The sequence below is a fragment of the Passer montanus genome, unplaced genomic scaffold, assembly GCF_014805655.1.
Source record: "Passer montanus isolate IOZ18808 unplaced genomic scaffold, ASM1480565v1 scaffold1, whole genome shotgun sequence".
NCBI lineage: Eukaryota > Metazoa > Chordata > Aves > Passeriformes > Passeridae > Passer > Passer montanus.
The window spans coordinates 4,366,696-4,391,820 of NW_024356504.1; the positions used below are offsets into that span (position 1 = coordinate 4,366,696).

The 25,125-nt window shown below is 37.0% G+C and overlaps 1 protein-coding gene across 7 annotated transcripts in view; it reads right to left on the reverse strand.

Moving 5' to 3' along the window:
• Nucleotides 1-25,125, reverse strand: part of NBEAL1 (neurobeachin like 1) — a 74,969-nt gene that overhangs the window by 6,948 nt on the left and 42,896 nt on the right. For 6 of the 7 annotated variants that reach the window (XM_039702736.1, XM_039702768.1, XM_039702750.1 and 3 more), the window contains 31 exons: nucleotides 24,832-24,965; nucleotides 24,278-24,437; nucleotides 24,079-24,181; nucleotides 23,219-23,375; nucleotides 22,576-22,734; nucleotides 22,081-22,240; nucleotides 21,716-21,804; nucleotides 20,313-20,894; nucleotides 19,407-19,582; nucleotides 18,904-19,057; nucleotides 17,307-17,435; nucleotides 16,688-16,993; nucleotides 16,429-16,578; nucleotides 15,347-15,504; nucleotides 14,788-14,912; nucleotides 13,838-13,964; nucleotides 12,602-12,750; nucleotides 11,585-11,718; nucleotides 10,771-10,872; nucleotides 9,528-9,623; nucleotides 9,299-9,423; nucleotides 7,965-8,105; nucleotides 7,740-7,870; nucleotides 6,609-6,718; nucleotides 5,927-6,044; nucleotides 5,183-5,280; nucleotides 4,779-4,895; nucleotides 4,194-4,283; nucleotides 2,963-3,072; nucleotides 2,214-2,386; nucleotides 1,682-1,776 (listed from right to left, as the gene is read on the reverse strand). In XM_039702736.1, the coding sequence (XP_039558670.1) occupies nucleotides 1,682-1,776; nucleotides 2,214-2,386; nucleotides 2,963-3,072; nucleotides 4,194-4,283; nucleotides 4,779-4,895; nucleotides 5,183-5,280; nucleotides 5,927-6,044; nucleotides 6,609-6,718; nucleotides 7,740-7,870; nucleotides 7,965-8,105; nucleotides 9,299-9,423; nucleotides 9,528-9,623; nucleotides 10,771-10,872; nucleotides 11,585-11,718; nucleotides 12,602-12,750; nucleotides 13,838-13,964; nucleotides 14,788-14,912; nucleotides 15,347-15,504; nucleotides 16,429-16,578; nucleotides 16,688-16,993; nucleotides 17,307-17,435; nucleotides 18,904-19,057; nucleotides 19,407-19,582; nucleotides 20,313-20,894; nucleotides 21,716-21,804; nucleotides 22,081-22,240; nucleotides 22,576-22,734; nucleotides 23,219-23,375; nucleotides 24,079-24,181; nucleotides 24,278-24,437; nucleotides 24,832-24,965 (4,658 nt within the window). The remainder of the gene's footprint in view (nucleotides 1-1,681; nucleotides 1,777-2,213; nucleotides 2,387-2,962; nucleotides 3,073-4,193; nucleotides 4,284-4,778; nucleotides 4,896-5,182; nucleotides 5,281-5,926; nucleotides 6,045-6,608; nucleotides 6,719-7,739; nucleotides 7,871-7,964; nucleotides 8,106-9,298; nucleotides 9,424-9,527; nucleotides 9,624-10,770; nucleotides 10,873-11,584; nucleotides 11,719-12,601; nucleotides 12,751-13,837; nucleotides 13,965-14,787; nucleotides 14,913-15,346; nucleotides 15,505-16,428; nucleotides 16,579-16,687; nucleotides 16,994-17,306; nucleotides 17,436-18,903; nucleotides 19,058-19,406; nucleotides 19,583-20,312; nucleotides 20,895-21,715; nucleotides 21,805-22,080; nucleotides 22,241-22,575; nucleotides 22,735-23,218; nucleotides 23,376-24,078; nucleotides 24,182-24,277; nucleotides 24,438-24,831; nucleotides 24,966-25,125) is intronic. The other variant, XM_039702760.1, reaches the window with a different exon arrangement.

Genomic DNA, 25,125 nt, shown 5'->3' on the forward strand with positions numbered 1-25,125 from the left:
GAAGTCAAAGCCAGAGGCATAACTCACCACTCCAATATGAAAGTATTACCCTCTATGTCAGCACCTCACTTACTGATCACAATGAACATGTAGTTACTGTGTGGGTGTGAGAGACAAGGTTACTTAACTGGTTGCTTCCTATCCCTGCATGTGTCCAGGAGTGCAAGGACAACAGTGAGCAGGCCTAACAGGAGTTGTTCACATACCCCATTCACACACTCATTCTCCACTTGTGTATCTGGGCTTGTCCAGTTCTTAGAGTTTACCCTGGAATCAAGCACTGTCTTAACAATCAAGCTTAAAAAAGCTGAAATTAACTTTACTTAAAATAACAGCAATTCTTTCCATTTCCCAAGGAAAAGGAAGCAAATAGTACTTCTCAGTGACTACCAGCAGTATGATACACAAAAGTAAATCTTGGAATAACACTCATTAAAAATAGCAACACCCCCTCTTAACTGCAAGGTATCACAGCTTTTTGTCCCAGTGAGTGTACTGTCAGCATATACAGACTTATTCTCACACCAGTTCTAAGGAAAGAACTGTCCTTAGAGAGAAGGTACTGTAAATAGTTCCACAGAGACCTATTTCTTTTCATTTCTGTGATAAAAATTTGTTTGCCAATCAGGACCTGAAAGCCTGAAGCATGCAGGACTACAGAACAAGTGTCAAAATACAGAAGGTGTCACTGTGGAGAAGACAAGTAGAATGGAAATGCAGTATGCAGTCCATTGCTACCACTTTGTAAAGACCAAGATAAGGGTCTCACAAGAAACATTTGCTATGCCTAAAATAGCATTTATATTTCTATTAATAAAAAATACATTAAAAACATTAAGAAAAAGCACTTCTAAATAAAGATCATTTTCAGAGTGTGAGTTAACTCATCATGAAAAGATAAACTCAAAAAATCTCCAACATTTATCTCCACTTGAGACAAAAAGCTACTCGTATGAGCACTGAGGTCTTACTTTTTTTGACCATGCACTGTTACTACAAAGCAATTCTTTACAGAATTATAAATACTCCCACCATAAAGACAGCTTCCACAAAAGCTCATGCAGCTATGCACCACTCTACTGCTTTAATGTGCTGACTCTAGTTCCACAATAAGCACAAGGTGACTTGATGAAATCTACTGTCCGAAACATGACAGCTTCCCCCAGCAATTAATCCTACATGTATATCTTAAATGCAGCAATCAGCATTTAAATGCATTATGATGGAAATCATGATTGAGTGTAAGTACACACGTGGATCACACAACTACTTTCCCTGTGTGAAAGCATGAGACCAATATTAAAGAATTCTCAAATGCTAGTGCAAACACAGGTAATAGTGCTGTCTTTGCTGTAGTTATCAATACCCACCACAGAGAAAAGGCAGTGCTAAAATGCAACTACTAGGAGTGAAGAACTGCCTAGAAATGTAAAATTCTTATTGCCTGCCCTGAAAATAATCTATGAAGTCTTTAGGAGAGCCTCTAAAATAGTGCACTTCAGATATATAGTAACTAATATGTATAGTACTTCAGAGCAGACAATGGGAGTAAAATTACTAAGCTAATTGATTTTAGTGCACTATCTTCCCTATAAACCTGAAAAGAAACAATAAAACATAACAACAAAACCGTGAAAAATTACATCCAGAAGCTGCTTCTGAGTATGCCTAAATAACCTACCTGCTGCACTATTTGCCATATCATACAGGTAGTATCTCTGGAGCCTGAAATTAAATGAATTCCACAGTGGTCTATTGCCAAGCAGGTCACAATATCTAGATAAAGAAAAGAAGACAAAGTTGTCACATGGGTAATTAAGACTAATTTCCCACAGACTGACAATGTGGATACAATTTGTCACACTGTATCCTGATTTGCAGTCGGCATGAAACACTCTACTGTGATAAGGGCTGGTGACACTATTAAACAATGAAATCATCATACAGCCAAATGTACCCACTTGACACATTCAGCTTTGCTACCTAAAAATAGCAGGAAAGCCTTATTTTGAAACTACATCAAAGCACCAGTATAATAACTGAAAAGCCATGCTCCAGTATTTATGCATAATCACAACTAAAGCATTCTTCTGTTCTTATGCTGCCATTCCTTTACAGCTGCTACACTTGTGTGCCCAAGGGACATGGCTATATTCTGGGAACACCAAATAACACACGTAACCCTTTCCACTTCCCAACACAGAGTGACTGACCCATGTGCCTGATGTGCTGTCCCATCAGTTTGCCTTTCGTAAGGGATGTCACTCGGATGCTGTTGTCCCAGTGTCCGCCACTGAAGAGCAGCTTTGCGTCATGGGACACTGCAAACAGCTTGGAGGTGATCTCCAGCCCTGGGGCAAAAGGACCACTCATGCTGCGCTGTGCTCTGCAGGCAAACGATGAGCAGTTAACAGTAACCTCGGTTCACATCCACATTTTTGCACTTCCTCTGTCTTCAAACATCAGTAAAGAATTCCACCTATAGAAGAGGCTACACCCATGGTAAAACTCTCACTGCCACCAATGACTGGAAGCAAGATTTCATCTTAGTTTTTTTTTTCAGCCTTTTACACAATTGGATAACTCATGTCCCTACTAAGCATTGGAACATTAAAGACAAAAAGGAATTTTATGAAAACAAAAAAGCCAAATATACCACATATGCCTATGTATTACTACAGCATAAGAATGTACAAAGACTATCTCAGATTCCACAATGAGGTTTTGAAATTGATAATTAGAAAAAGTTAGAAGTAGCTCTAAGAATGAAGCCTGAAACACCACTTACATAACTGTACTAGAATGCTATTACAGATTAGAGGCAGTATTACTGAACACCAGAAGTTGCAATCTTAGGTGAAAACTCAGACAGTGAAAACAGTATTTTTGCTGATTTACAACAATTATTGTATTTCATTATTTTAGATGCATTAATGTGTACCCCTCCTCAAAATTTGCTTACTTGGGATTTGTCACTGTTGTGTCTTTGATGAATGTAAAATAGTTGGAAATATTTTTGTCATAAGGCAGCCAACCATGAGTTCCAATAACGCAGTTCAGACTTGTCGTTACCTAAAAAAGTTTAATGAAAAAGTTGATGCAACCCAGAGGTTTATTTCTGCTTGCATTGATGCTAATAGAGCTTGCATAAAGTCCAGCAGAGGCTTCTTAAAAACCTACCACAAAGTGAAAAAGCACATGCACCTCTCCCTGAGCAAACAAATCAATAAAAAAATCCCACTCAGATGAGTTAATCCACATGTGGCACACAGAACCATATTAGAATAGTCTATGTTCTACACAGGTAGGAGAAGTTGGGGTAGAAAGGATGGGAGGAGACAAACACTACAAATCCCAGCCAACCAACCCCTCTCAAATATTTAATTACAAATCAGTCACTTAGTTTAAGCTGCTGCTTCTTCTCTTCTCTGAATACTAACTGTTAATAGTAAACATACTAACACAGGAAGTTTAACAAACACTGTACTACAGTTTCATTTCTGAGGAAATAACAAAGGAATCTAAATATTCAAGGTTACTTTGATTAGATATTTATGAAAAACACAAGGAGAATTTTAGATGTGCTCAAATAAACTATGAATATACCACAGTAAGCCAAGACAATAATTTTGACATACAAAATAGCAATATTGTTATATTGTTTCTGGCAAAACAGAGGTATTACTGCACTGAGGCCAGCATCTGGCATATACACAGATGCAGATACCAAACCAGTGCTCTCCTTTCATTATTTGGTGTCTGCCATAGTACAAGAATGTGTGTTAGTGCAAGAGTTAGGTTTAGGAACAGTGCACAAGATATGGTATAATTTAACATGCAGGTTGGAAAGCAATGACAAACAATGACACCATTAATAACTCAGTGCTGTAGTTTTAAATCTGGGCTGCATAGCATTAGCAAATTGGTTGTTGCAGGGAAGTCGATCAAGTGGCAACTTACAATATGCCTCACTATAATTTACAGTCATATCTTATCAGCTTTTAAATGCCATTCAACAAATCAGCCTGGCTTCTCCTTGGAAGATAAATATTTTACTTAACTGACATTTGCTACAGGTTAAAGGAACACATTTGAAGAGGAACAGTTAACAAATATTTCTCTACAAGCTGCATACAAAAAATACACCCATTTGACTATCTGCAGTTTAAGAACAGTATTGACATGCAACTCACCAAGATCTCTGGGCTTCCCTGAGAAATAAAGGAACGTGACTGATTCTTGGGGACAACAGCTTTGACAATGGGCACACCATCACTAATTCCCTAAGAGAAAGGACATGGGTTTGATCTGATTATATCCAAAAGCTAAAGGATAAATCTAGAACCTGTAAAGAATAAGAAGCAAAGCCTCTGGAATCAGTGTCAGACCTGTAGAGCACCCTAAGGCATTGGCACACACCCATTCAGTTTGTGCAGGTAAGCTTCATCACAAACACTGCAAATGAAACCCTGACCCCAATCAGGGACTTTAACTACCAGGTTCAGTGATTCCTCACACACCACCAGTGAGGCTTGCAGCTTTCTTGGTGTGGTGACTAATTTAATACTCAAACAACACCCACACAAGCAGCCAGCAGACTGTGGGAATCAACCTCTATGAAGCCAACTAGAAAGACAGAGCTCATTTAATACACATTGCATTGTGAAATATTTTCTCTAAATAGGAAGCAAGTTTATTTTCATCTAGGTTGTGACCTTTTGTTTCAAGTACATCAAATTTCAGGTTAGACTTCAAACAATTTCAAGTAACACATCTACCTCTATGAAGAATGACTTCAGCTCAGTGAGGTGTTGGAAGAGATTCAGAGTAGAGGTATCACTTTTAGTTAGTCTTTGTACTACCTCTTCTGCTGACAGCCTTTGTGGATGGGGCTCCTAGGAGGCAATATTTAAAGGAGTAACAAATTAGACTAGTTTATCAATTTGTTCAATGTACATGAGATACTCAGAATCTTAATGGGAAAACAGCCTTAAATACCTAATATCCCTTCTTGAAGTAAATTAATTTATTTTGAAAATGGATTTTTTGGTAATGTGGCAAAGATTTAATGTTGCTAAAATTACAAACCATTACCTTAAAAACCCTTGTTTTTCAGAAGTCCCTGTAAGTCAGTTGTATTTAACCATAAAGGTCTGGTTGAGAGGGAACAAAAGAGCAGTACCTTTAACAGCTGACAGGGAGTTTGCCCAAAATTGTTTATCATCCCTTCTAAAGCCTTCCTTTCTTTCTCATCTGTTAAAGCATCCAAATCCACAGCCCCTGGATCACAATCAGAACGATGAAGAGTAGGAAAAAAAAAAGAACACAATCCAAAAATTTATTAAGAACCAACATGGTCAACTTAATTTACTTGCAGCCTTATGACTCTTTACCCCCAGAAAAGCCCCAGACAATGCTTCCATTTAAAACACAATCTGAAAACTCCACTCTGCATGCAGAATTTTAAGTGTATCTGTCAGGGCAAGAATTGCAGGCCTTTGTCTTATCAAATGAATCGATTTACCTCAGTGCAAGCAACAAGTAGCACACAAAAACTACCCAAAAGTTAGCTTTGAAAATAACAGATTAAATTTGTCTCTAATATTAGCTGCTTTCAAGCAATGTGCCTGAACTGTAAACCACAAGAAACCCCTTCCCACAAACGCTTTTAAGCTAGTAAATAAGTGGCAAGGAATTCTAGTAACTTTTAGGAAAAAAAAAAGACACAAAACTATAACAGCCCTCCTTTAAAAAAAAAAACTATACTTTTTTGTGATGACACAAGGTTTGCTGCCACATTTCATCTATAAATCTGCTGCATTACCATATGCTATTGAATGGTACACTCACAAATCAAGTGTCTACTGTGTACTAATGAAAACTCACAAGCCTGATGACAATGACAAGAGAACATGTTGCTTTGTACCTTCATAAGTACAATAATAGAACACATTAAGCGCCTCCACTGCAGCTGGTCCCCTCTGCTTGTAGCCAAAAATCAAATCTATCCATTCATGAAGATGAGCAGAAACATACTCAGATTCCTAGAAAGAAAAAAATGCTCTGTAACAATAAGAGAAATACTGCTCCCATCTTGAAGTTTTTACTATTCTCTGTGGAAAAGATTCAATTCCTAAATAAAGAGTATCCTCAAATTAGGTATTTAGCAATATATAGGGCAAAAGCATAAGAATCTTGTGTGTTATGGGCAGTAACTGCCAGGTAAGAGGGAAAATCAATACAGTGACACAAGAGGTATGCACTTTTGAAATGCACCTGTGCAAGGGAAGGTAACCTGCCAGCTCCTAACACCAGACAGAGTCATCTTTAAGTAGCAAAGGAAGCCTACTCACCTACCTCTGCATTTGATCTCCTAGGACAGCAAATGCCCAAATCATTAGTGCCCAAAATGCCAAAGAGATTAAATGCTCTTTTCAGCTTTTTATCAACATGCACAGAGCTTTTAACTGGAAGTTCTAATGGGACTGGTAATGTCAAATGCAACCACAACTCTAGTTTGAATGCCATCCCACTTGTTTTATATTTAAGCCACAGTAACAATCTGCAGGTGCACTTCCTTTATGTCATACATAGAAACAAAATCTTACCAGAGCCTTCCTGTGTTTATAAATAAAGTCTTCTGGGGAATGGGCCCACTTAGGCAGAACAACATCATTTACCACCTCTTTGGACATTTGAAGCTGGCCTAAGTTAAAACCTGGTGAATAATTCAGAAAAAAAGTTTTAGAGTTGCTACAAAATATTTTAAGTACCTTGATTTCTCAGTAAAGATTAAAAATCATTATTTTCTCAAAGCAAGAGAAGGATATTGAAATTTATTAATGTAAATCCCTAATAACTCTACCACTAACATAGAAGGCTAAGTTCTGTCCTGCATGTTTACAATTTTAAATGATAATGGATAACAGTTATCCAAAACATCTAAATTATTTTGAAGCTGAAGTCCCAACCATAGAAGTAGTATTTGTCTTTTACATATCCATCTGTAAACATATCTGCATTGGCTTGTTTGTAAACATAATTGCATATTGCAATTTTCCAGGATTAAGAGTCCAAAACACTTTAATAAGGTTATTCATAAGAAGGGAGTTACTTAGAAGTTCAAATGGTTACAAAATCAAGGCTTTTAAGGAGTCTGAAATCTCACCAGCTATCATTGAAACAACTCTTAAATACTTAAATGACTTGAGAGTGGGACTTGGGAGTTCTCAGTTTAGCTAATTTCGAACTCCAGTAGATTGTAGCAGCACAAACATACAAATCCATTTTCAAATTGTGTAAAGATAGAGAATCAAACCACTGAACAATAAATGTAAATGAAAAAATGTCTAGGAGTCTCACGTCAGAATGCAGGATACTGTCTTTTCAATCAGCATTACAATAATTATAATTAATCTCAACTTTTGCTATGTATTTAATCAGTATTAACTATTATTAACTTTTTCAAACATCCCAATGAGCATCTCTGGCACAGCATTGGGTAAACACTATTTTTAGCCATCCCATAGCCTGAATTTTAAACTATGTTGAGGCTGCTGCTTAACACAACTGGTATCTTCACTAAACAGTTTAAAGCCAGCATCATGATTAATGTCTACAATCACACCATGAAGTTTAAATACTAAGTGTTCCTCTGCATTCACAAATGGCTGTAACAATTCTTTTCTGAAGAAAACAGAAACTATTTTCTGTGAGAATATTCTTAGTAGTCAGTTTACCATTTTGATTCTCCAGGAACTCTGGAAAGTAGAAGAACTCTGGGATAAGTTCCTTGACATCATTGGGGTTGTCCATGAGTGCCTGCCAGGTAGCAGGAATAGAGTGGAACTGTCTGTCAGCACAGTCAAATCTGTGGATCAGAAAACCCAGGTTAGACTTTGACAATTCCCTCAGTAAAATGACAAGGAAGAAGCAGGAGGGGGCTGCTTATTTGCTCAGCATACCTGCCACTCTGAAGCTGGATGTGAAGTGTTGTGAAAGGCTCCACCCGAATGAGGTAATGCATGACACCAGCAGCATTTGAGTAATGTGTCCCATAGTGAAACTTGTCAATCATCCCAAGAGGATCCTCAAAATTCTCGTATCTGAAAAAAGAAGTCTTTATAAATACAACTGAGCATTATGGTTGATTTACATATGGACTACGCTTACTCCAGGCAGATTCAAAAGAAATGACCACAGCAATCCATGAGAGGAAAAATACATTGAGTTCCATCAAACATGGAGATTCCAAATCTTACTTAGAAAGTCCCAAAGAAAAAGACTGCTCAAAGATAAAAATGTACACCAGATGGAGCCTTTGCATGCCTGTTATACTCTTCCCTAGGCATTTGCTATCAGCTGTCAGAAACCAGACAAAGGGCAGACAAGGCTGATGACTTCATACAACAGACCAACACACCCTACACCACTAAAATTAGTATTTACTAGTGAATACACTTGTGATGGTTTCCTTCAAGATTTAGGAAATGTGTTTGACTGTGCAGGATGCAGAAGAGAGATCTTTTTCACACTCATGCCCATTTCCTTTTCTGCTGGCAAACTCACTCTACCATGCCACCATCTGGCTGATACATTCCTCAGCCTCACAAGGCTGGTAAGAGAAATTCTAGTTAAACATACTTCTACAGATCCCACTTCATCACAGTCAGGATAGAGCCTAATCATTCAAAGGAAATTTTCCATGTTCCAAGTTTTCAGAAGATTTTGGAAGACACCTAACTGCAGTCTGGTATAATAGCACACTCCCTCCCCAGACTAGCTAACAAGGGAAAAATCACTACTGCTGTGTGGGTGTAAGTACCTGTCATTGGCACCTACAGAAGACCTGCTGAAAGTCACTTGAGACATATTTTGTTTTGAAGATAATAATCTATGCTTGGAAAAAAGAGGAAGCACAGATTTAGGATCAATGCTACCTCTTAGGCAGCTCAACTCAATAGTATGATTTCACACTCCTTATCTTGAAGCAGATATCGGACACATTATGTCTTTTCAAGCCATTAAATTGTTTCTACAATCTTTCATTTTTTCATCACCACAGCTGAGAAACAACTGAAAATTTATAAGTTTTGTCCTTTCACTGCCATATAACTGAGTTCTATATAATATAGTCTGAATGCAGCAGGAACAACAACCCAACTGCATTTCCAAGTGCATCTGTTATGTCATAAAACCAGCTCCAAAAATTTCACTGTCACAACTTTATTTTTTAAATGTGTTATTAGCCTGGAGGCTCAGAAAAGACAAAAATATAACCAAGTGTTCAAATACTTACTTCTCTTTCACAGTCTTAGCGTTCTTCTCATTTACCACACCTATAGGTTTGGACAGGTCCCTAAATACTGCAGGATTATTTAGGTCCAGTTCTTCTGAGGTGTAATCTCGTAAAATCCAGGGAAACTAAAAAAAAAAAAAGTAAGTCAAACATCAGAGATTAAAAATGCATCTCTCAAACCGAAGAAACACATACCTTTGGCAAAATTTTAAAAATTAAATTTAATTACCACAGGATATTGAGCAAGGTCATTGTAAGTTCGTCCAGCCATAGTGTTTAGCTGAATAAGGTAGTCAAAGTTGGATATTTCTCTATTCACCCATTTCTGAAAGACAAAGAAAGATAAAATGGAATCCACTATTTCAAAGATATAATTATGGCAAATTACACATCTAGTCAGTATCTATCTCTCAGAGGACAGCACTGTCAAGTGAAAAGCACATGACCACAAAAATTGTATGCAAGTCCAGATTCAATTTATCATAATGAAGTTTATTTTCCCTTTGATTCAGTGATTTTGCTATCTAGATTTCATTGAAATCAGGTCCCGATTGGTGAAAGTACTGTTTCAGGTACAGAGCAGCAGACAATTAGTAACTTTGCTAAAAAACAAAAGACAAATAGGGAGAAACAGAAAGAAGGCAAGTACACAGATACTGATAAAAAGGAGAACAGAACTTTGAAATCCATCTGAGTGCTAAGATCAAGACATTTTTATAAATTATCCTCCCATTGGTTCACAGTACAGGTCAACAATTTGTAAACCAAATTGTCTGCTACACCTTTGTTTGCTCCATTATTACATTCTAAACCAAAGAGCAGACACAGCTGTGTTCAGAAGGGCTCAGTATTTGTCTGTAGAGTAATGGACATGTGTCATGACAGATGGTATTTTTTCTATGTAAATATACAACGCAATAGTTTTCATTTTTAGGAAAACAAAGAATAATCAAAGTATTTCCAATATTTTAAACTTATTAAAGCTTCCTCCCTCTGAGAAAACAATTTTGAGAAAGAGATGGAAGATAAAAATACATTTAACTATATAAAAAAATTTATCTGTGTTTATGGTAATATGGACATTGACATTTTCTTTCTTTACTGATATTACTAATTACCAATTAATCTTCATGTGAGTTTTGTTGAAAGCTCCATCATTAAAAGATAGCAGGGAAAATTATTTGCACATCCAGTGAAAGAAGTTTCAAAGCAGCACTCAAGATCATAGACTAAAACCAGAAGCCAATCTGCCACGTTTTATGTTCATGTTAAAATGCCTGTCAATCACACCACCAGAGCCTGGCTATATCCATATACCTGACTGCAAACACAAACCAAACCACCCTAAAAATTGGTACATGAAAGTTCAGGGGCCAGGCTGAGGGTAGAAATTGGCAGCTGCCATCTAAACACTGGGGGAGTCCTTCACAAAGCAGAGGAATTCTTTAGACCACTGAGCTGAGGTCTCATACCTGCATCAAACCTGATGCTTTGAAAAGTTCCTGTGGAGATCTGGTCCCAGAAATGTTTGGAGAACGCAGTGACAATATCCGACTATACACTTTGTTTCGTACCTGTTAGAAAACAGCACTAATAAAACAATATTCTGGAAATTGAAGCTGACAATTAAGCAACTTGTCTGCTAATTAAAGTATTTAATAAATAGGACACAGTTACACTTGCAAGTACTTCAATCTCTTGCTGTTTAAAACATTTGGATATGGGTGGATGTGACATCCTTCACATCAAAACCAAACCACAAAACATTTTCTAAGAGCTGACCAGCTAGTAAACTGACCTACTAGTATGTAACTCACCCTAAGTTCTGGAATTTATCATAGCTCTCATAATAAGGATCACTGATATTACCCAGAGGGAAAAAGTTTGCTACTCCTTAACCATCGAATATCAATGATTTCTAATGTTGTTGTAAAAAAGAAAGTTCCCTTTGATTTGTAATTAATTTGTTCAATTAAACAGACATCTTTAACAAGATGGGCTTCAAAGCATTTAGATTACTACTGATGTGATTTTAGTTAAATTATCATTCTGTATAACAGAGAGAGAGAAAGGAAAAAGGAGAATCTTGTTTTAGCTATCTTCTCACAATTAACCAATTTCTAGGTGCCAGACTGCAGTGCAGTTTTGCATGATGACTATGTAAAGCACACCTTTTGCTATTAGTGTTATGGTATTAAAAAAGGCACCAGACTCAAATTCACTCATTGATCTTAAACTTAACCTTGTGCTTATTACATAAATCCATGACATTTAGGAAACCCATACCTCCTTATTGAAGTTGAGGAAATAGTTGGTTTGGTCCGTAAGGAAGATCTCCAAAGCTGACCTCCTCAGGTTGTACCGACGCAAATGGATCTCTCGAATTTGAGAAAGGTGCCATTTGAAATCAAAACCTACCCCTAGGAGGAACACTCTGTTTACTGAGTTGGCATATATAGAAAAAAAACTCTTTTCATACAGACACAGTGCAGTACCAGCTCCAATCACTTCAGAGTTATTCCTAGAAAAGGAAAGTCTTATAGCTGATGTGATTTACCATTTTGCTAGGAAAATATTAACTTCAGATATTGTTGTGCTGAAAGAAATGAAGCAAGAAATACCTGATGGAATGTAGAATTTGCTTTTGCTTTCTGACTAAAGATATATTATAAATGTATTCTGTTGACAAAAAGTATGAACCAACCCCTTTTGCTTTCTTAAACAGGCTCAAACAAACCTTTATGTTTAGATTTCCCAAAGGCTGAACATTTTGGTATACTGATTTAGGAAATTTTACTATTATTTGTCCAACATTTCATTTCATTGTTTTCATAGCCAGCTGTGTATGTTCTATTAAAGTTCCCTAAATTAATACAGATGATTAAAGCTTACATACTACTACTTTTTAATCAATGCATGAGTACAACATTATTTGTTGTAGAAAGACAACAGAGGTGCCATTTACAAAGCAAATTAGAGGTAATAACTTTTTTTTAGCTAGCAGGTTTTTTTTTGTAAGTTACGTTTAAGAAATACTAAGAATAGTTAATCAATTCACCAAGCCCAGAAACTCCAGTTCCAGATGCTTGATTCTGAAGGGATCAGTCAGCCACTAATCAAGTGCAATATTAAGTACAGACCAACAACTTGTCTCTTTACAATTACTTTGATATTCATTTTTTTACCAACTGTAAACAGTCTCTTTACAATTACTTTGATATTCATTTTCTAAACATAAACTCAGCCTACTAAAAGCAGAATGCTGAACAGCACTGAAAATAAAGAGATATTGATCATGCTTACCTTCCTCTTTCTCAATGCTACCATCAAAGAAATAGATGTGCTGGGTAGTGACCTCCAGCCTCCCTGGTATCACATCAATTACTGTAATGAGTTCACAGTCTTCAGACAATATTAGCTTTTCTTTCTGACTTTCCTCATCCTTCTCATCCCTGCAAAAACACCATTAAGTGTTACAGGGTTGGATAGATTATACTGTTGCTTAAGTCCTTGGTAAGAGTACAGTTCAGAAAAGAATCAAATTTGAATGGCATTAAAACTGCAGCATAAACAATTCTATAAAGCTGCTTTCATCAGCAGGCTTGGGTGTTTCAGACTAGACCACAAACAATTTCATATCATCGCTCTTCAGTCTTGATATTTTGGTCTCAGGCACAGTGGACTTGACTTCATGTGAAGTACAAAACCATCAGGCTGCATTTCCCTTCCTTATTTAATTGTTAGGTGCTTAAGCTCTCTGGCCCAGAGCAGAGCTGAGTTCCAGTTCATGTGACTGAAGTTATCTTCAGGGTTATTTTGCTATAATCTACAGCAAGCATTTCATAACCTTTGAAGTACAAAATGTATCAGTATCACTCATAGTGCCAACTCTCTACTGGACTTAACAGCACAAACATAGATGCATGCTCAACGTGAAATGTCCAATTACTGAAGCAAAACATTTGCTATCCTCCTTCAACTCCCCTTTCCCTGCTCTCTCTCTCCTGCCCTTTTTTTTGTTTGTAGTCACACAAGTGACATGAAGGAAGCACAGCAGGCCTTCCCTCTGGAATGCTCCTAAACACAAGGCGCTCTCCAGCACTTAAATGCCAACCATGTAAATTTTCAAGCTATGCAGCTGCCAGTGGAGTGAATGACCATGGCAACTATGGACAAGAGGCAGTTCCAGTCTGGTCCATGTCCTTACACAGCAGACTGCCTCCTGAGAATTATGGTCAATATACACAGTAGAAAAGCCTTAACAATTCTGTAGCTTCAGCCTGCCTGTGAGCAGTGAATCACTAATGGATTCTCATAAATATCTGCTCTGCCTCCTTTTCCCTGGGGCTTTTCTTGTCTCAATGGTAATAATGATAAACCCAACAGTAACTCTGCTGATCCAAACTGTCCTGGATTGAATCGTTAAGGCCAGACAAAGAAAGAGGGAAACTTCAGATGCTATTCAACTCCCAAAGTTGTTTCTCGCTCCTTATCCCTAACACAAAAACAAATGACAATTGTTTATCCTGTTCTACTTACAAATTGGAACTGGCTGTTGTGTCTTCTTCTGGTAGTTCCAGAACATCATCTTCAAAGTCACTCACTTTCACCTGCTTCACCACCTCCAGAAGCAGAGACTCACTAGAGGGCTGTGTCTGGTGCACACCTAGCACAAATAGAGTTATAGCTCGTAACTTTTTCTGCTACAATACTTTTGGAAATTTAACCTACTAAGCCTGTCTTCTACAGCTGAATTTTGGTTTTAAACAAGTAAGAAGCAACCAGGCTTCTTATATATTTTTGTGGTTAAGCAGAACACTACAAACAGTCCTTGAGCTACACTGAAAATTATGACAACACATACACCTAATAAAAATTTAACTTGAATTCTGATGGGGACACTTACAATAAAATATTTTGCAATCTTTTTCCAGACATTGCTAAAGCATGCAGATTAATAGAAAGGCACTGTGTTGGCTTTTTGGTCATGTGGGTTTGCAGGAGTGTTTTGTGGGGTTTTTTTTGCTTGAGCCTTGATATCCAATACACCAAACTTAACAGCTACACCCATAACTCAGCTGTTTGGCACACTTCTGAAACAAAGCACTTCCTATCTACACATTTTAGCCACAAATTCTAAAAGGCTTTGAACAAACACTGCTTGCTGTAATCTCTTTGCTTCTTTCTTGAAGAAATAATCTCATACAAGAAAGTTGTAGGACTTCTTATCTTAAAACAAAGAAGCTGATTTTTATTTATTGTGCAACAAAACCCCACATTTCAATGAACCAGGCCAAATGAATTCTGTGCAGTAGGAAAATGCTGTTTCAGGTCAAAGAACCACTCTCGTAATATAGATTTTACTACAGATGAAATAAAGAAAAATCAAGATTTAAGGATATAAGCATATACTGCTTATTAAACACAAAGAGGAAAGTGGGTATCTTTCTTTGGTAAGAACTCAAGTGAGATAGCAAATACAACTTTACCTAAATTATCTCTCAGGTCACTAGCATCCTGATGAGAGTTGAAGTTGTAATTCTGCACTAGTTTTAGTCTCATACGTGAAAAATTTTCCACATTTGAAAGTTTCCAGTGAACAGGACGCTGTTTCCTAGGAAAACAAGAATATTCATAAAAGCAATCTGCATAAAGACCTACTGGAATGAACTGGTTACAAAAGAGTGCATATTTAGAAAAATACTGGTCATCTACTTATACATTATAAAAAAAAAATGTTTATTAAAAAGTTTATTGCTTTTGTTTCACATTGCAACTCTGATCATCACTATTTTGTAAACAGTATTTCTTTTCTCAGAATTAGCAAGGTTGGAAGCGATGTTCAAGATCATCAAGTCCAACTGACAACCTACTTTCTAATAAGAACATTTCCTGACATGACCTGAGGCCATGTCCTCTTGTCCTGCCACTCAAGACTGTACATCTCAAGCATGGTTATTGTAGTCAATCTGACCTGGTTTTAACCACATGAAACAGTGAGCCAATTCCTTTTAAGAATCACACCCAGTTTAGGAACTCCAGTCTCACCTTTCAGCCCAAGGCCCACGCTCAGAGAACAAGTACAGCTGGGCTGCTCTCCACTGCCTCAGCGTGGCTGTGTGCTGACTGCTCAGCTGTTTGAGCATGCTGTTGTACCGCAGGTTTTCCTGCCGAGCCTTTCTGCTGAACGGCTCCACAAAGTGCTCCTGAAAGACCATTGCAAATACATCTAGCACTGAGTTAACTCTGACCTTGGAAAACAGCTTTCCAAGAATGCTCAGAAAACAAGAAGAAATGGAAAAGGCGTGATGATAAAACATTCTGAAATTTTAAGGTAATACTTAGGAAAGAAATTTTAAAAAGCTTAGACCTAGAAGAAATAGTGCCAGACTTTAATTTAAAGATGTGAAGAAAGCATTATCAATGCTGAATCCACACTAAAGCAATTTTTCATCATCAGAAAAGCAGTCAGTATTAGAAATCCTTCTACATTCGGTAAGATTTTTCTTAAATTCTGGTATTCTTGAATGTGATTCTCATTGTATTTTTTCTTTAGCTATTTGAATAAAATAGACCTACAAGTTTTGTTATTAAGAAAGCAAAGAGGCATGTAACTTCACTGTGGTATTGCCCATAATTACCAGTCAGCTCTAACGTTGAAACTCAATCTGGACCTTATATAGAAAGGTCAGTTTAGAAGTAATTTTTCCACACATTAAGTAAGAATCATTCACTGTTGTAAATGTTTTAATTGTATTGAAATAGGGTTTAAAAAAACCCTCCGAACAAACGGGAGTTTTTTCCTCATAATGGAAATCAGGTTTTAATAATTCCAAACACAAATCAAAGAGGATGCAGCTTATGGCTGAGGATATTTCTACCCTGCTGATGAAAAGGAAGGTCTACTATACTGAAATAACTTTGATTGCACGTAAGACTCTTAACAGAGCAGAATTACAAAGCATATGCTAGAAGTGCATATAGTCCCACTGCCCATAAAATCTTAACTAAATTAACCTGTTTACAGTTACTTGAACTGGATCATCCTGAAATTAATTTTCTCCATCTTTTAGAAGGCAACTCTCAAGAGAGTTCTTTTAAGAGAACCTTGCACTCACTGAAAACCTTACCTGAAATTTAAGTTTACTTTCTCCTCTTTCCCGGTCTCGCTTGTGCATGTTCACCATAAATGCTTCATAACAATCTTTCCAATAAAGTGCCATCTGCTCATTATCATGTCTGAATGAATTCTCTTCATATTGCTTCATATTTGGAATAATCTGGTTCACCAAAACGAAATAAAAAGTACCATATGATTTCTGAATGGGTTCCTCTGCTATCATGGCTGAAAAGAGGGGGTAAATGATACAAAAATAATTTACTACTTACATATTTATCAATATAAACTTGCCACTCGTCAGATCTGCAGTATTCTTGAAAGTCTTCAAAGAAAGATGGGCTGCCATTGGTAGGAGGCAATGAAGGAAGGTGCAGGTTCATAAAGAGAAGTTCATAAACCTTGGATACCAATGTCCGAACAAGGGGAATCAAAAATGAGTAAGTTTCTGTCTTCTCTTCAATTGACCTACTCAAAATGCCTTCCAACTTCCCCAGGAGGTAGCACGCTTCAGGCTGGCTTTCAATTACTTTGGTCTGAAGGAGGGTGTTTAGTTTGGCTGCTGCCATAGCACAGACCTACAAAAACAAACAGCAAAAAAGGAATGTGATCCTCCTTGAGCACCCATCTTTTTACTGTTACTCCTGCCTGCTTATTCCCATCCTCAAACAGAAGCCCTCTACCTCTGTCTTGTGCTCCACAGGTGCACACTGACAGGACTGTAGAGTAAATCTGCAAAAGCTAAGAACCAATAAAACATCTTCCCAACAGAAAGATGAGGGACCGCCACAGGTCTACTCACTGGTATGAACAGCTCTCCCAAAAAACACAACAGTTACATCAAATGTGCCCTTAAAACTCAAGTATCACTTGCAAGAATTTGCAACAAACCTGTAAGTTGTCTTGAGCAATAAATCCAAGGAGCAGCTGGACTTGCACCTGTGAAAGCCTAATTGCTTCTAGGCCAGCAGAGTACCAGACTGACAGACTATCCATGAGAGTCACTAGTTCTTCCAAGAGCTATTAAAGAAACATAAAATTAGCATAACATGAAAATAAATAAAATAAACTGAAATAAAAGTAACAGTTATTACTCTAGCTGGAGACACAATAATTTCAAAGAGCCAAAGTAGGGGCTGTTTTCACATTTGTAACTCAACCAATCCCAGAAAATCAACCAAGAACACTGCTGCTAAACCAGTAATTTAAAGAAATCCCTGACAATAAAAATCTACCTAACCCAGTACATTAAGTCAAGTATCTCCCCTAAATCAAGTACATATATATACACCTCTGTGTGTGTGTGTGTGTGTGTACAGGGAGAGAAAGCGTATATATATCCTTATGGTTTTTCCTACAAATTAACTCCAGTAAATGCTGTATCCTTAGGAAACATAAAAAGCTCCACTCTAGGCACTTCTTTCTGTCAGTATTTAGATAGCAAAAGTGACACAAGCCTTGTGAAAGGGGTATTCCCAAGGCAGACAGCACATTTCACTATCCAGATGTGTTTGTTTAATACACCTTGATATACTCTCTAACAAATTACTCAAATGTAAAATCATTCTGACTGAAATATCCTATTTAAGATATTACAGTGCTTTAAATTCTCCCTGGACACAGCAGAAGATAATTTACGAAAGTACTGTTATTTTCAATTCAGTTTTGGAAAGAAGCACAACTCTCATCACTCCAAAGTTCTTATTTCTAATTAGGTCTCCCAACAGAAGGCAAAGCTTTTAACAAGAAGAAACTTTTTTAAAACAAGCAATTGAAAGCTTTAAGCTATGTTTACTTATAAGCAGGCATTTTGGAGAACAGCTAGGAATTACTGTGTTAATTACTCTTGACATTATACTTTTTTCTTAAAGAAAGTAGTCTTACAAAATATCTTTAAGGATTTCTAGAGAAATAATGATGTTTTCCATATAATCTCGTTCTTTTTTTGCTTAGAAAAACTGAAAATCAATGACAACTCAGACTGTGAAGGAAGCATGACCAGTGCCAGAGATCACATAAATGTTGAGATAAATTATATCTGTTGAAACTGCAATATGGGCCAAAACCCAGAAATCACATTTCCCAACTTGCAACCAAGAGCAGAGCTTCAGCTGGTCTTTCATTCAGGATGCTCAGAGAGTCATATAAATGCTGATAAATAAACAGTGCAAAATCTGCTTAGGCTACAACTGATGCTGTTTCATTAGCTTTTACATTTTCTAAATATTTCTCCTGTCCGAAGAAATCTGGATTCTCAGTAAAGAGTATTATTTACATGTCTACTTAATTTACAAAATTTACTATATTCCCTGTGATAAATATTCACATTTTTATTCATGAAGGGGCACTCTAACCCATTCCACTATAAATCCTTACTCTGTAATAGCTGTGGTTTAATATGATTACAAGGGTGACAGTGTCCAAACCAACAACTTTCTTGTTACCATTTCAGCCCATATCCAGTACTTCCATTATGCACTTACTGTACCTTTTCTGTCCATAAATTTGAATTAATGAGTCCTTCTGCCTGCAGGAAACCTTGTACAATTAGCAAGAGCTTGAAGGCATTTTCAGCATGTGTAGGGAGAGCTTTTGAATCTCTGTTATCAGTGACTGACCATTCTAACATCTTCTCCAGCAAGCTGCATGGAAAACAAAATCCCAAAGTAATACATGTTCTGAGTGTAAGTGGCTTTTAAAAAATCCAATTAAGTATTTAATTGAATCTCTTAGTCTTCAGTTACATAACTGCCATCTTCTTGATAAGCCAATGAGATAAAAGCGATTGAGAGACTCATGAAAACAGTGATAGTTTTAAAACCTTCTGGCCTCAAGACACCTCCTGAACAGGTACAGGAATGTATTTCTGACAGTATATGAAGAGACAGCACAGAAAAGCATATATTGTGGGGAAACACCCATCCCTTCCCAGCTCCACTCATGTCCCTCACAATTCTATTTATTCTCAAAAGGGATGAACTGTACACTCACTTGAGTTTTATTTCATCAGAAGGTCGCAGCAACTCGTTGGACATCCCCAGTTTGGTGAGAGCAGAGAATACCTGTCCTCTCTCAATCCAAGCATCATCATCAGATTTTTCAATACCTTTCCACATTATACACAGTAGGATGTCTGTGAGTAACTGCATGAGTTCATTATCACTCCCCTGCAAAAGAAGTGAAATATTTAAAGCCCTTCTAATATAGAAAACAGTCAAAACATTTCTTATTCATCACAGTCCTTATGCTTTCATGTTTCAACATTTGAAAATCTGCATTCTTCAACTGGACTCTAAAGTCCAATTGAAAAGCTCACGAAAACACAAATATAACATATTAAAGCCCTTCTAGTATAGAAAACAGTCAAAACAGTCAAATTTCTTATTCATCACAGACCTTATGCTTTCACGTTTCAACATTTGAAACTCTGCAGTCTTCAACTGTTCTCCTTAAAGTCCAATTGAAAAGCTCACGAAAACACAAATATAACAGACTGTAGCTTGCTTGTATGATGTAAAACAAGCTGCCTTTAGCCATCCTTGATTTTTTCACAGCAAGTCTGCTCCATACCTCCTCTGGATGATAAAGGATGTTTAAATACAGAAGCAGAAGAGTTTGCAGGGGTTTTTTTTGTGGTTTCTTGTGGTTGCGAGGTTGGCCTTATTTTTGTTCTTTTTTTTTTTTTTTAAACATCAAAGCTACCCCAAGAGGACAATCAAAAAAAAAGACACATTACAAAAGGAAGTACCCCTATTCACTATAAAAGGGCCATTTCATTTTGTTCACTTTCCTGTTGGATGATAGGAGGGACAAATAAAAGTAATCATTCATTAGGGAGATTGAAAGAACGAAATGAAATTTCCAGCAGTAAGAGAAACCAGTCACATAATTACTTACTCCCTGGTTTTCAAAGAGAGAAAGCTCAGCAGCAAAGCCCACGTCATTCGTAACACCCAGCTCTTTGTCAGGATGCCCAGAGAAGGGCTTTGTGCTCTCTGTGGGTGAGGGAGTGCTGGGCTGGCTGTCTGTCATCTGATTCCCAACATCAGCCAGTTCATAAGAGTCAACACTGGACAAATCCAAACTCAAATGTGAAGGATTACTCTGCCACAGTTCTTCTCGGCCCTGCGAACTGAAAGACATCTCTGCCGTGGATGCGTCTTCCAGCAGCATAACAGAGAAATGGGCAGGGACATCCAGGGATTTGTTGTCTTCTAAACTCCACTGATCAAAGAGACCATTAACTGATGCAAAACTGCCAGTTTTCTCTCTCTCTGTCTTATCAGCTTGATGTTTCTGAAGCTCTTCAGTAGGAGGTTTTTTATCCTCTTCCCTGGAGGAATCAGTCCTGTTCTCCTTAAAGCCAATCCGGACCTCTGAGTTTTCTTTCAGGAATAGTCTAACCAAAGTGTCCTGCCAGCCCAGCTGCTGAGAAATCTGTTGTGCTGCATCCAATTGGGAATGCAAAAGGTGCAAAATCTAAGAACAGAAGATATCCCATATCCACACATTAATTTTAGCTTGGAACTGCATCCATCTGGTTATTCAATTAAACATTTTACAATCTTACAACTTCTTTACTTTTCTTACAACCTTATATAAAGAGCCATAATCAGCTAATAATAAGCAAACCAGATACAAACTAATTTTTCCTCATTAAAAACATATGTATTTGAGAAAAAAAATAAGTAAAAAGTAAAAAATTCTCAGGAGTAGGGGAGAAAAGAAGTTATCAAAACATATTGGTAAGTTGCCATATTTCAGCAACTCTTCTGCAACAATTCCTTCAAAAGCCAGTTATCTCAATAAATAATCCCATTCATTCACCCACAGTCTAAAAAAAATTCTCTAATAGAAAATATGCTTGATTAGGAACTATTAATAAACTTGCAGTATTAATAGTTTACTGATAGTATACATTATAGTTTCACTTCTTTGTTTTGGGAAACCTTAATAGACTAGAGGGTGTCTCACAGCTACCATTAAGTACTAATTCCAGTAATACAAGCTTTGAGAAAACTCAGTAATTCAAGGAGCCTACTATCTCAAACCTGTAGAAAATACAAGCTACTTGAGAATCAAGATAGAGGCTTCACTTATCGATTTGGCTTTTAAAAGTGCTTGAGTACACAAAATTCAACAGTAAGTGACAGATGGGTCTAATTTTTAAAATAAATCATGCTAAAGAAAATAGTAACAACAAATACTGTGACTGTGTTTCAAAGAAATAATTTAGTTACCACACTGTACAGTTTATAGGCTTGAAGGACAGTATTCCAGTTCTAAAGAAGACAACTAACCTTTCTACAGATAATCACTCTCATGTTTATATCTGATCTATGAGCCAGGTACACTACAGCTAGGAGATCTTTATAATTCACAGCAGGATCTGCAGGGAAGAAAGAAAAAAGCCACCATAAGCAATATCACACAAGAGAATGTAACAGATAAATATTTAAAAATTGCCTTGGAAGTTATGATTGCATCCAGGATAGTAAAAGGAACAAACTCCAGGGAACTAAGAAAATGTTAGCTGAGACTAATGGGAACTTTGAACAGTACAGCTCTACAAGTAACACCTCTGGCTTCCCTCAACAAAAACCAGGGATGTGGGCCCCTGAGCACAAGAAGTGTACTCATGTCAGATATAGCATTTGCCAATTACCTGCATACAGAACTTGGTTAAGGAGGTTTTTAATAAGAGAAACAGTAACTGGGGATTCATTCAGAAGCAGCCCCAGCCCGGAGTATCCCACTTCTCTGAGTCTCATACGGTGCTTGCTCCGCTCATAAACTTTGGTGCATTTCAGCATTTCTTCCAAGATCTGTAAGGAAAAGTACACACAAATGCAAACTGAGCACAAAAAAAGCATCTGTATCTCTCAAACTTGTGTATGATATAACATGCTGGTCCACAGTTTTCAAATTTTACTTGATGAACTAACTCAAATAACATGGATAGTTTTTTTTAAAGATCCCAATACTTTAAGAGAACACTTAATTCCTTTGTGACAATGACATCAGCTAACATAAAAGAAAAGAAAAAGGTAAACTTGGATGATAAGTATCTTTGTAACTACATACACTTCTACCAGACCAATGGAAAAAACAAATTGATGTTCAACTGATTAATTTAGGAACAAATCATTCAATTCATTACCTTGAACACAAGTTCTCTAAGCCTGTCAGAGTATCTTTGATGCAGTAACAGAGCATAAAGAATATCAGCATTCCCTGGTTCAAAGAGCAATAAAAAAAGCTGGTCTGGGGCTGGACTGGAATGAAGTAGGCTGAAGAGAATATCCAAAATTCCACAGAGCTACAAAATTAAGACAACCAAATTAATATCCAGTTCATTTAGATGTCATGCTTTGTTTTAGGAAAATTTTCTTGATTTTTAAGTTTTACTTTTGCTGATTAATAGACATTTTGTTGCTCAGTATCACTGCATTTAAACAACTTTTAATACATTTTTTCACTCTACAAAACACCTTGTCACATTAAGCAGGCTCACAAAGCAAGTTCAAGTGCTGCTGATGCTACAAAATAGAAATTACAGGACCACAACTCCTGGTCAGTTGAAAGTCAACTCATTTTGTTTTGTAAACTAAGATCACTTTTCTAATGGTTCATCCTTATCTTACCTACATCTGAACAGAAGCACACATCAGTTAACTTTTGCTTGTGGTCATTTTCCTCTTGCTCACCCTTCTTTTAAGTACACAAGGCAAGATTTCTAAATGCCAAGATGCAAAACCAAAACATGTCCAGTTTAAACTATTAATTTATGCCGTGTTGCATACCTGCTCCTCGTCACTGGTGGCAGCTATGTATCCTACAATGCTCTGAATCTCTTCATGTGTCCCACCTTTGCTCAGGAAATATTTGATCAGTCCATACAGGGATGTCCGTATTGTCCTCAGGTCATCAGGAGCCAGATCACCGTCTTTACAGCCAGTCCTGTTTGCCAACAGACCAGAAAGGCAACCTAAGGGAGCTCCTCATGGCTCATGTATAGCAATTTGATGGTGCCACTTTGGTAATCTTTCATCTACCCAGGCATCATGCAAAGTTTTCAATTTTTACTGAATTCAAGCAACTGAACAGTAATAATCAGATCAGACTTTGCAAGTCTGTCAAAGGCCTGAAATGTAGACTTGTACAGATCTGGATATAGGTCAGGATTGCAGGTTCCCACCTCCCACAGGAAACAGCAAAGTCTCTCGCCAATCTTCCTCAAACACAATTATATTCATAAGCAGATATAGATCATCAGCACTGAAAGGTTAAAATTTTAAATTTCTAAAGAAGTCCTGCTTCAAATTTTACAGGCATTTAAAAGAACTTAAAATGCTAATGGTAATGATCTATAACTTAATTTACATTGTTGAACACAGTCCTACGATTTTTTTGTTTTAATTACTTTTACAAGCACTCCTAATGTCACTGACAAATTTGACACAATCTTAGCATGAAAATTCAAGGCAAGGCAAAGTAGTAAGTTAAATGGGAAAAAATAATTAATGCAATTTTGTAAACTAAATCAGCCACTAAAATCCAACCTGCAGTTTTATTTATTAATTTTCTCATTAGAATGATGGCAAAAAAAAACCCCAAGAGCCACACAAAATAAATGAGGAGTCAGAATTAGTAAAACTCATACCCATAATAAATCCTGAGTGTGTCTAGAAGAAACTGCACACCATACTTCTTTCTGAAGAGCCTTCTACTGTCCTTGATGATTGTAGAGAGATACTGTATATGTCCTGCAACATAAAGGTTTCTTTTAGAACCAAGATAAAGATTTGTGTCATGTGAAGAGTCCTGTGTCTTCACACAGTTGCCTGAGGCCAAGAGCTCACCGATTCTGAAGGGAAAGTCACCACTGTTCCAGATGCTGAAGTCAAAAAGTAAGTGGTGATACATCTGTTGCAAAAGCTGCATGTTCTTTTCAACTGAGACTTGCTCTATCAGCAACTGTACAGCCATCAGGACATTCACATCCATTAAGATGCTTGGCACCTTGCAAAATAATAACAGGTGTTAGCACTCAAAATACTGAATGTCCTAATAAAATCTGATTTTGAAAGAAACTTAAGCTTCCATTTATCTTCCACAAAAGGAGCAATGTCTGCTACATTAAAGCAATACAATAAACACAAAAGTAGTCTCATTTGAATAAACAAACAACACAATATCTGTACCTAAAAAGCACAACATGAAAAGAAATGAAAGACTGTATTTCACTTGGCAGATAAATACCAACTTCTCACACCTTTTTGCTTTCAGAAACACAAGAAAGAAAATTCTTACTAAGGAGGCCTTTAAAGATTGTGGCATTCTGGCTATTCTTCAAGATGATCAGGACCTCATCCACAATGTTCATTACTAAATGATGTTTCTCAAGTTTGCTCACCTTCTGTAACAAGGCTCCTAGGGTGGCAACTCCATGGGAGTGAATGAGGTTTTCTTGATTAACATGATGTCCCTGAATAAAGTGCTTTATCATCAAGATGAAAGTCGCAACTATGTTCTTCTCCAGACGTGCTTCTGCAGAACAGAACAACAGTAGCAAAAGTCTTATGGTTTATCATTGGATCACTGCATAAAAATAGAGGGGGAAAAGTAAAATCAAGTGTTTATATTCCTCACTACTTCCTGAACTTCTCAACTCCTGTTCCTTAGCTGTAGCCTGTCTTTAGATTTTTTC